The 12,569-nt window shown below is 43.5% G+C and overlaps 1 protein-coding gene across 1 annotated transcript in view; it reads right to left on the bottom strand.

The window, feature by feature from the left end:
• The window catches only part of LOC126214945 (CUGBP Elav-like family member 4), a 235,835-nt gene that overhangs the window by 206,474 nt on the left and 16,792 nt on the right, over window positions 1-12,569 (bottom strand). The window contains exon 3 of the mRNA XM_049941582.1: window positions 6,486-6,565. Within this exon, the coding sequence (XP_049797539.1) occupies window positions 6,486-6,565 (80 nt within the window). The remainder of the gene's footprint in view (window positions 1-6,485; window positions 6,566-12,569) is intronic.

The following is a 12,569-nucleotide window of genomic DNA, read 5'->3' as shown; positions in this document are numbered from 1 at the left end:
AACATTCATATTTGTGTACGTACTACACGAATATGTAATAAAAATGGGGGTTCCTATTTTAAAAAACCCAGTTGATTTCCATTTGACCCATGGCAGCGCCATCTAGAGGGCCAACCATAGCGCCATCTGGTTTCCCCCTTCAAACCAGACAAGTTTCGTTCTTTGTAGTTTTTTCGTTTGACGCTTATTTCGTGAGATATTTGGCCTGGTCACGATCAATGGACCACCCATTATTTCGTATATACATCTTCTGTTTCGGATTGAGAGTGGGACAACGGCTGGTTAGTACGTCAGAATTAATGGTAAGGCCTTCAGATTAGTGTTTGAACCACTTTATTCAAATGCAACTTGTTTACACACACACACACACACACACACACACACACACACACACACACACACCTGAAGGTGTTACCACTAAATATCATAACTGTATATATCTTGAGGCAGCGTTATTCCAGGCGAGCAAAGTAACTTTATCCAGATTACATTCGTCGGGTATTCGAAAATTACAGCACTTTGCGACTTTCAATAAAGTTGAACATAATTCGAAACGATTTCTAAGCTTTTTTTCTTGCTTAGAAGCTTATCATTAGTTAATTAGCACATTGATTTGTAAATAAATCAGATGTTTGAAGCTGTTTTATACGTGAGAGTTCGATGCTTTCTAGAATGGAGCTTTTTTAGTAAGTAATAATATGTTCTAACTCAAAGTAGATCGCATTTTTACCACGCAGGGCAAATGTTCTTGTTGGATGTGTTACGTTCCATCCAATCACCGGTCCACATTCGAAGTCACTGAGCTGTCCTGGCCGACCCATTGTGCTCAATGGTACTCTGCTGACAACAAAATACTTGTCGCCTACTTTTATACTGTAGGATTAGCCTCTAGTGACACCTAGTGGTCAGTTCTGCATTACGCACTGGTGTCCGGATACTTTTGATCAGATAGTGTGTATCTCGCGAAAAATCGAAGAAACTTCTGCTAAAACGGAAATTTATCCACTGTTCAAATGGTTCAAATGGTTCAAATGGCTCTGAGCACTATGGGACTCAACTGCTGAGGTCATTAGTCCCCTAGAACTTAGAACTAGTTAAACCTAACTAACCTAAGGACATCACAAACAGCCAAGCCCGAGGCAGGATTCGAACCTGCGACCGTAGCGGTCTTGCGGTTCCAGACTGCAGCGCCTTTAACCGCACGGCCACTTCGGCCGGCTTATCCACTGTTGTTCTCCCTATACAACCTTCGCAAAAGGGACACGGGACGGGGAACGACGGTGGTGCAGATGTCAAGATATCTTGACAGAATACCGAACCGTTTCCCGCGGTGTGATAGCCACAACCTCACTGTTTGGATGATTGTAAACCGGAGACAGAAGAAACGAGCGGAAGTTACCGGTTTCCTGATTGGCACTGCGTCACCGTTGTCACACATATTCCAGTTTTATCGAGAAGTGTCAATTGAAGCATCTGTGTTTACTGATGAATAACGATCCTGTAAAATACGACGGAACATTGTTTGTATTTAATCATAAACTGCCTGCTGAAAAATACACAGAACACCCGTAAAAATGTTAATTTATGCTATATGGAGAGCGGAGGGATATAAATTACAATTTCATGAAAGTGAAGAAAAAATAGAAAAAATAATCAGCGCGATGCTGTCGTTCTATTCCGTTCGTTGTCATAAGGGCAGTATGCGCATTGTATTTCCGTAGCATAATTTCTAGAAAGTAATTAATTATCACATTAACGTGTACAAAGTTACCAAACAAGAAAGAAGTAGCGTCAAGCAAATAACGCCAGACGACAAGTGAGAGCCATTGCTCACTAGATCTCAAAATGACGACACACTGCAGGACAGTCTTTCCCATTGACGACGGGGAGCAGTTACACGCATTGTACACAACTTTCATTTGCCGCCTCTAACACATCATTTAGTGTAATGCGTAACGAGTATGTCTTTTCATCGTAACCACATACTTGTAACTGACATTATTATACAAATATTAATCTAAAAGCAATATTATAGAAGACGTGACAAAAACGTATGGCCAGACTTTGAGAAAACATTCACCAGATCAAGTAAATGTGTTACGTGGGCATGGGTCCGGAAACACTTTATTTCCATGTAAGAGCAAAGTTTCTGCTTCCCTTCATAATTTCCTCAATCCTGGGTAACCCACCAGCGTTAGATGAAACATTTTCTTACATAAAATATTCAAAATACGCAGCTGGTTACGTTTGGTTAGAATGTACAGCAAGCTGTAATTCTTACGTTTACTACCGGCGTTGCCTGTGTTGACGTAACTCCATTGCTCTGCCAACACCAAGCACGTAGCATCAGCTGTTTAGTGTTCGTCACGGACTTGGTTCAAATGGCTCTGAGCACTATGGGACTCAACTGCTGCGGTCATCAGTCCCCTAGAACTTAGAACTACTTAAACTCAACTAGCCTAAGGACATCACACACATCCATGCCCGAGGCAGGATTCGAACCTGCGACCCATAGCGGTCGCGCGGTTCCAGACTGTAGCGCCTAGAACCGCTCGGCACGGACTTCGTTTCCGGCATAGTGGAGTAGAAGTTTACTCAGATGCGGAGTTGCCAGAAACCTATTTGCTATACGGATTAGCAGATGGTAATGGCCTTAGCGCTCAACATTTGTATCGGGAAAGATTTCCAGGTCGTCGGTGCCCCGACAGGAAGGTGTTCGAAGCAGCTGATCGTCGTCTTACGGAAAATGGGACACTTAAGTCTACTAGTCGCGACTGGGGGAGGCCTAGAAAAGACGAGGACACTTCAGCTAGAGGAGGAATTTTTGCGTACAACTGACGACAACCTTAGTGTCAGCGTAAGGCAGGTAGGTGCAACAAGTACTGTTGATCACATGACTGTCTGGAGAGTGCTACCGTATACGTACCAGGCACTACCAGCAGCTGATTTCCCAGCACGGGTACACATCTGGGAATGATTTCAGAAGAGTAGAACCATCTATTCAAGCGAAGGAGGTTCGCAAATTGAACAAGCCAATAACGCGTTGGTTCACCTCCGGCATCTATGCAAGCAGGTTTTCGGTTTGGCATTGATACAGTTGCTGGGTGTCGTCCTGCGGGACATCGTAACGAAGTTTGTCCAGTTCACGCTTTACAGCGTCAAAATCCCAAGTAGAATATCGTCGGCGTAATGCTTTGATGCAAGGATGACAACGAAAGGGGTCCTGCAATGAAAAGAAATGGCTCCACAGACCAACATGCCTGGTTGTCGGGCCGTACGGCGGGCGAAAGTCAGGATGGGGTGCCAACGCGGGGGTTCTCCATACACGTCTTCGCTGGTCATTGGGACTGAATTCGAATCAGGACTCAGCACTGAAGACAATTCTACTCCAGTCAATGAGATTTCAGTTCGAAGTCATGTGTGAGACGCTCCAGATAATGGTGGGACGCCAAACTGACTGTCGCCCGCCATACGGCCGGACAACCAGGCATAACGCTCTTGGGTGCCATTTCATTACATAGCGGGGCCCCTTTCTTGTCATCGGAGGCACCCTTACAGCACAGCGATACGTCGACGACATTCTACAACCCGTTTTGTTGCCCTTTGTAGCAAACTATACTCGGCTGACATTTCAGCACGATAATGACCGTCCACACACGGTGAAATTTTTTGTTGGTTGTCTTTGTGCTTGTCAAACACTACCTTCGCCAGAAAGGTCGCTGGATCTCTTCCCAATTGAGAACGTTGGAGCCTTATGGGCAGGGCCATCTAACCAGACCGGAATTTCGACAACTTAACGCGCTAATTGGTCAGAATTTGGCACGATATCGCTGAAGAGGATGTCCAACAGTTGTATAAATCAGTACCAAGCCGAACAACGGCTTTCATTCGAGCAAGACGTAGACTAACGCGTTATTGGCGGCTCGATTTGTGAAGCTCTTTCTCTTGAGTAAATTATCCAGATTTTTTGAAAGTTTAATGATTTGTTTGCCTGTACGTGGACATCACACCTACCAATAATCGTCTCATTAAGATACTTTCTTCATGGTGTGTCGTATTTTTTCTCTTAAAGTGTATCGTAAACAATGTACGCAAATATGGCGCCAAGTGATATCGAACCGCAGTTAATTCTATATTGGACTACTCGGCACAGTACTGCATTGCTATACTTTACTTACTTTGAACTGTTCACGGATGAGCCATCATCTGCGGTCTGGAGATATATGAAGGACACAGATTCATCTCGTGTAGCCACACATCGCACGTGATTTTCTTCACCATTTGCGTTAATGTGTGATAGCACATCCTGTAGGGATGGCAGTAGAACGATACATAAATTATAATCACTTAGAGTTAATGAAGACTTTTAGCTGTACCAGTTTTATGACGAATGGAAGTAAACCAACATGCAGTTGTTCCACCTGTAGACGAGGGTGGCTGCCAATGCACTACATTATCGAATATGCACAACTGAGGGATCCACAATACCACGGACAGGTGACAGTGCGCCATATGCAGAGGACCTTGCAATACTTATCACATCATCCAGTGTCACGCTCTTACTATGCAAATGAGGATAATTTTCTTTAAGTAATTAATAAGTTGCACACATTTTGTTTAATAAAATCTTTAAAAAATGTAAATGGAACCGCGCGACCGCTACAGTCTCATGTTCGAATCCTGCCTCGGGCATGGATGTGTGTGATGTCCTTAGGTTAGTTAGGTTTAAGTAGTTATAAGTTCTAGGGGACTGATGACCACAGATGTTAAGTCCCATAGTGCTCAGAGCCATTTGAACCATTATTACTTTTTTTTTTTTTTTTGCTTCTCATTGTTGAACAGCAATTCGGGGATGGCGATTGCATCTTTCAACACGATCGAGCACCTGTTCATAATGCACGGCCTGTAGCGGAGTAGTTACATGACAATAACATCCATGTAATGGCCTACACAGGTCCTGACCTGAATCCTATAGAATACCTTTGGGATGCTTTTGAACGCCGACTCCGTGCCAGGCCTCACCGACCGACATCGATACATCTCCTCAGTGCAGGACTCCGTGAAGAATGAGCTGCCATTCCCCAAGAAACCTTCCAGCACCTAATTGGACGCATGCCTGCGAGAGTGGAAGCTGTCTTCAAGGCTAAGGGTGGGCCAACACCATACTGAATTCCAGCATTACCGATGGAAGCGCCACGAACTTGTAAGTCATTTTCAGCCACGTGTCCGCATACTTTTGGTCATATAGTGTATATTATTGCTTCGTTGGATGTGGGCTACGTTAAACGTGAACTCTATTTCCTGTTCTTTTCAGGGAAAAACAATCCTTTTCAAGATTAACTGTGCCGGATAAACTTACTCCAAATTACTTTTTATAAAAATAAACGAGACAAATAATCAAGTAACGTTAAATTTCGCAGTCTTTAAAACGGAATTGATTCGTTTTGTGTGATAACTTTGAGTGCCAATTGGTTCCAGTTTATTCGCCTGAACCTGCAGAATTAAGAGACTTTGTTCGAATATCACACTACATGAGAATTTCAGATATAGAAGACTATTTAATAATCACGCAGTCGCGCAATTATGAAACGGTTCGATTCGATAAAGATTACGAGACCAACTAATATTTGCTAGTTCCATGAAAGCTGAATGAAAACCCCATTGCATTTACAATAATTCATTTAAAAGAAGGAATACTCACAGCAGTCATTGCACTTGGCCTTATATTGAACTCAAAGATTAATTTTATTTTTTTAGTATACTCTGCTCATTATATCGTAAATTTTGAGGTAGGGTAGGAGCTACTTATTCATTAGTACTAGTAGGCCTTATTAAAACATACACACATGTACAAGTGCTCTTACTTACACTCTGTTCCTCATTTTCACACTAGCTGTTTGTAACATCCAGTCTCTTTCAAATGGCCTAAGTTTCACTCCATTTCTCTTACTGCCTCCTTCTCACATTCACACTTTCTCTCTTTCAAAGTCTGCCTGTTTCTCCTTCGCTAACACTCCCCCCTCCCTCATCTCTCTCTCTCTCTCTCTCTCTCTCTCTCTCTCTCTCTCTCTCTCTCTCTCTCTCTCTCACACACACACACACACGCACACACACACACACACTTTCACTAACACTCATTGACTCTTCTGCCCCACCCACAAAGTGCTTCCCGTCTCTGATTTACACACAAGTGTATTTTCTGTGTATGATTTAACAATATCACAGTGTTATTTAATTCTCTAGGTGCCTCAAACTTCCCCATTAGTATCCGTTTTCTTGGCGAATTTTGCACATGTCGCATGAAGTGCATCTCAGCTTATGGTTTAAGGAATCAATTACATAAGAGGAACAAGTATCTACAGTCTCACTTATAACTGCGTAGATGCATGACGCTACGTAAAATATTTTCGAGGGATAACGTAAGGTTGTGAAATTACAAGGACGATAAAGAAGACAGGTGGAAACAAGCAGTGCTGCCAACTTACCGGCATAGTTTGACTGCCGTGGAGCGTACTTATCGCTGTCTGCGCCTCTTGATGTGAACTGAATTTCACGAAAGCGCAGCCTGCAAAACAGAAGAGAAGGAGACAACGAGCGTTAGCTGCCAGAATACGAGAAATTTCCATGAAATATATTAATATCTCACATTTAGTCATAACAGAAATTACACGACTCTAGATTGCTAGTCCATATTTTTTAGCAAATAATAAAACAAAGATCATAAAAGTTGGCATACGTTATGCTGATATGTGTCTTTCCAGACATGTAATCATGTATTAAAGAATATAGCTACGAAAATACTGTAAATGGTTCTCTACCCACACAATAGAGCACAGGCAACGATAACACACAGTAAACCTTTAAGGGCATTTAAACAAGATTTTCAAGATGTGATCGTAACCACTGACGCACTATGCTGGACACAAATTGTTCGACAGAAACGGAAACAGAATTGCGCGTATCACAAGGTGGCGTAGTAGTGCCGTTTATGTCGTCAAGATACGTGCGCGATATGTGATAAAGTATCAGTAAGACTCTCAGTTTACTGGTGATGTTGCCATCCACAGGAAAATATTTTCTCTGTCTTATTGTGTGGATATGCAAAATGAGTGGAGCTGAATTTTCGCTTGGACTACTGAGTACAAATATGGATAATGTTCTTAACAAAGAGCCTGAACATCACCCAACGTAAAGATTTGCAGTAAAGTAATCACATCATTCATCTATTTATGGGGAACACAGAAATAAAAAAAATAGATCTAGTAAAAGAATCCCAAAAAAATGTAATCCACCTAGGAACTAGGTAATTTAAAAATCCGAATCTTCAGTACTGATCATGGGTTCAGGACCCGTATCAGGTGAAACTGATAGTGTTTCGTCGAGTTTTCGTTAGGTAACTCCATTGCCAGGCATTGAAAGAGTGGTGTCATGCATTATGGAGATCTTTACTCTAGAAATGCGAAGGGCTTTCATTCCAGGGGTAGCTGGGCAGCGTATTACTTCCTTCCTCATTGACCTCGCAAAATGCTCACGCGGAGAAAATCAGAGGTATTAGTGTTCATATAGAGCAGAGGCCTACTGGTACTTTTTACTACCACACACCATTTGTGACAGGTACAGGCAAGTGGTGAAATACTAATGGTATGAATAATACCCTCTGCCACACATCACAAGGTGAGCTGGAGGAGTAGTGCTGCAGACATAGACTGAATAAAAATATGGGACACAAAGGCCGGGAGCTGTGACCGAGCGGTTCTAGGCGCTTCAGTCTGGAACCGCGCTACCGCTACGGTCGCAGGTTCGAATCCTGCCTCGGGCATGGATGTGTGTGATGTCCTTAGGTTAGTTAGGTTTAAGTAGTTCTAAGTTCTAGGGGACTGATGACTTCAGATGTTAAGTCCCATAGTGCTCAGAGCTATTTGAACCAAGATTTTTTAAAACACCAAAACACAACACACTACCATGCCAAATACGGTGTAGGGAAGCCTTTGATTTTCAAAACAACTTCCAGTCGTCTCGGAAAGGATAAATACATGTCGTGTGGGGTTTTCAAGGGAATCGTATAACATTCTTCCTGGAAAATAATGGCAGGTTCGGTAATGATGATGGACAAGGATTGCGATCACGCACGCTTCTCTCCGAAGTATATCGCAAGTGCTGAATAATACTGAGATCTGGTGACTGGCGATGGGGCAGTTCATTCTCGTGCTCTCAAGACCAGTCCTGGATGATGCGAGCTGTGTGAAAAGATTCCCTGTCGTCTTGCAACACAGCATCACAAGTGGGTAACAAACATTGTACCATGGGATGGACCTGATAATCCAACGTGGCCACATAATGCTCAGTAGTAATGCGACCTTGCAGAGTAACCTTGGGGCTCATGAAATACCCCTATATTGGCTGCCCAAATCGTAACCAAAGCCACCCCCCACCCCCGGGTTTCACATTTGGGATGTAAACTTGGCAAGAAGTTGGAGATAATGTGCAACAAGACTCTCCAAACAAATGAATTTCTTCCATTGCTCCATAGCCCAGGTTCTATGGCTTCGGCCTCACATTTCCCTACTACTACCATTTCCATCACCGATGCATAGTTTTGGAATTCGAACTCAGCCTGCAATTCGCTCTCATGGAGCTCCCTTCGTATTGTTTTGGTGCGGAAAGTGCTTGTGAGTGCGGCATTCAATTCTTCAGTGACTTTAGCAGCTGTCGTCGTCTTACTTTTCGTCACAGTCTTCTTCAATGACCGTCTGTGACGATAACACATACTTTCGGCCATGTTGGGAGATAGCGGATGGTGTTTTTCCGCTTTCCGTGCATGCAATCTAAATCTTCGATAGGAATCCTCTTGGAATAATAAACACTTCAGCTACTTTGGCTAAGGAAGTACCCGCTATACGTACCAACAATCTGCACTTACACTACACAGAACGTGTGTTCTAACCAAGACTGACACTTGCTACATATTGAGGGCGTAGTACAGGTGACGTTTGTGGTCAGATACAACAGATTATTCATTAAAAATTGGTGAGATTAGATTGAGCAAAGGTTGGGAATTTGTACGGGCGCTGATAACCGCGCAGTTGAGCGCCCCACAAACCAATCCATCATCATCATCATCATCATCATCATCATCACTACCACCACCACCACCAACTCCTCTTTATAGCTCTATAGACGGCTATCGTTTATCGATTACAGCCGTTTGCGCTTAGCAGTTGAAAGGTATGGAAAGCGCTGCGAGGTGTCAAGGATTTTCTAAAGTTGACTCGAGTATAAAAGTGTTTTAGGAGTAAAGAATAAATTTATTAGAAATTCATACGTGACGCATCTCAGTGTTTATGACGTCGTATCTCGTGATCTATGTGTCATACAACGATATAATTTCGGTAGGTACATTCAGCGCCATATGTGGATACTGTCTGCAGAATGTGTTGCGAATAGAGTACAGAAGCGATAAATTTTAACGTCATCCATAATGCGGCAGTTTTTCACACATCTCACTGTTTATACCGCCGTATCTCCTGAAATGTGATTGGTAGGTCGTTCTTAACCGGCAGCGAGTATTGTCCGACAGTAAAAGGCTATGATTGAAATCGGTCCAGTGGTTCAGGAGCTGTGAAAAAGCGCTCTCTCTCTCTCTCTCTCTCTCTCTCTCTCTCACACACACACACACACACACACACACACACACACACACACACACACACACACACACACCTTCCATTTTTTAGTAATGAGTAAGAATTTGGATGAGTTTTGGCATTAATGTATTTATCCTTCGGCTCGCTCCTTCAGAGACGTTGTTAGTGCAATGGTGCCTTCGACTGCAATTACACAGTTTTTATGCGTACTTTTGGTACGTGTTCGTTATCGAGCCACACGTCCTCCTTTTGAGGCGTACACGGCCAAGCGTCATCCAACATTTCCACGGGAAGATGTATGCTGGAGCTGAACGCATCCTTAGGTGACTTTTATTTTCTTTATAGACAGTCACAAGGCCTCAACGCTGAACTAGTTTCCATAAACACTCATTAAAATAACAATTGGACACTGCTTCAGGAAGCGAACTTACAATTAACTGGACGGTAGCAATTTTGAAGCCCATCGTGAGAGACGCAGACGCGTTGGTTTTTACAGCTAAGAAAAAGGCCATGTGCTAGTAAGACACTGAAGCGCCAAAGAAAATCGTATAGACACGGGTATTCAAAGATGTAAACAGGTAGAATACGGCGCTGAGGTCCGCAACGCCTGTTTAAGATAACAAGTGTCTGGCGCAGCTGTTAGATCTGTTACTGTTGCTACAATGGCAGATTATTAAGATTTAAGTGAGTTTGAACGTCGTGTTATAGTCGGCGCACGAGCGATGGGACCCGGCATCTCCGAGGTATCTTCCCGTACGACCATTTCAAGAGTTTGCATTAATATCAGGAATCCGGTAAAACATCAAATCTTCATCATCGCTGCGGTCGGAAAAAGATCCTACAAGAACGGGACCAATGACGATTGAAGAGAACTGTTAAACGTGACAGAAGTGCAACCTTTCCGCAAATAGCTGCAGATTTCAATGCTGGGCCGTCAACAAGTGTCAGCGTGCGGACCATTCAAAGAAACGTCATCGATATGAGCTTTCGGAGCCGAAAGACCACTCGTGTACCTTTGATGACTGCACGACACAAACCTTTACGCCTCGATTGTGCCCGTCAACACCGACATTGGACTGTTGATGACTGGAAACACGTTACCCGGTCGGACGAGTCTCGTTTCAAATTGTATCGAGCGGATGGACGTGTGCGGGTATGGCAACAACCTCATGAATCCACGGACCCTGCATGTCAGCAGGGGTCTGTTCAGACTGGTGGAGGCTCTGTAATGGTGTGGGGCATGTGCAGTTGTAGTGATACGGGGCACCTGACAGATCTAGATACGACTCTTGACAGGTGACACAAACGTAAGCATCCTGTCTGATCACCTGCATCCATTCGTGTCCATTGTGCATTCCGACGGACTTGGGCAATTCCAGCAGGACAATGCGACAGCCCACACGTCCAGAATTGCTACAGAGTGGCTTCGTGAACAGTCTTCTGAGTTTAAACACTTCCGCTGGCCACCAAACTCCCCAGACAAGAACGTTATTGAGCATATCTGGGACGGCTTGCAACTTGTTGTTCGGAAGAGATCTCCACCCCTTCGTGTTCTTACGGATTAATGGACAGCCCTGCAGGGTTCACGGTGTCAGTTCCCTCCAGCACTACTTCAGAAATTAGTCGAGTCAATGCCACGTCGTGTTGCGGCAGTTTCACGTGCTCGCGGGCACAGCACACAATATTAGGCAGGTGTATCAGTTTCTTTGGCTCTTCAGTGTATATAGACAGTTCATCCATTTCTGGAATCAAGAATTTCGACTGTTTTTTTCCTATTATCGACAATGATGCTGGCAAGATATCGGTCCCAGAGATGCCAAGATCTTCGAGAACGTTTTAATTTCAATTCTGAAGTCGGATAACAAATGAAAAAATATTTTTTCGTGTGATACAATTACAAATTTACAAATTTCCGATTTTTACGTTTACTTTTACTGTAAAACGTTGCTTCTGGCCAAATTTCATGATTCTAACTCAACGAGAAGTACCTTATTTGTTTCGATGACTGCGTCTGCGAGTATCGAAATATGTGAGAGAAATCATCGTATCTTTGATGGCACTGACTTAGAAACACATTTGCTAGGTCGCAAGCTCAGTCTTTAGAAATGCTCATTTTAAAGTGTTGTTTTAACAATTATGACAGGAATAATATTAGCTGCTAATGACTTACCATATACGAGAGTCCTGGACGTGCAGAGATTAACTTTCAATGGGCTGTAAGTATTGCACTCTACAAAATAGAGTTCCTCGACAAACGTTCGAAACAAAGCACTAATTTGCACCATGAACACCGAATGAAAAATAGCGCGCTAGAGTGATCACAAAGGTTCGCACGATCAAGACCGTAGGCGACCTCGTATGGAGTTACAGACCCTACAGCACGTTCAGGTAGGCATCCACTCTCAAGGAACGCATATACAATCATACTGGTGTAACGAGAACTGATGGAATGCCATGGCATACAACCGAATGTGAAACAGTCTGTCGTGAAACTCATCGTGAAACCAGTTAGATATGGAAGCGTAGCTGCAGACAGTGCAATAATGTTTTATAGGCACGGAAAAAACGAACATACATAGGATGAATTTGTCCAGTGGTTCCTGATAGTATGAACTGCAGTGTCACAGCCGGCCGCGGTGGTCTAGCGGTTCTAGGCGCGCAGTCCGGAACCGCGCGACTGCTACGGTCGCAGGTTCGAATCCAGCCTCGGGCATGGATGCGTGTGATGTCCTTAGGTTAGTTAGGTTTAAGTAGTTCTAAGTTCTAGGGGACTGATGACCACAGATGTTAAGTCCCATAGTGCTCAGAACCATTTGAACCATTTTTTTGCAATGTCACACACTTTCCAGGAGGGATAGTTTGCTCTAAAGGAGTACGATTTTCACACGAAGACCAGGAATTAAGCAAAGGCACTCATTTTGACCA

The sequence above is a fragment of the Schistocerca nitens genome, chromosome 12, assembly GCF_023898315.1.
Source record: "Schistocerca nitens isolate TAMUIC-IGC-003100 chromosome 12, iqSchNite1.1, whole genome shotgun sequence".
NCBI classification, from domain to species: domain Eukaryota; kingdom Metazoa; phylum Arthropoda; class Insecta; order Orthoptera; family Acrididae; genus Schistocerca; species Schistocerca nitens.
Note: the sequence above shows the minus strand (reverse complement) of the source record. Positions and strands in the feature narration are given on the sequence as shown.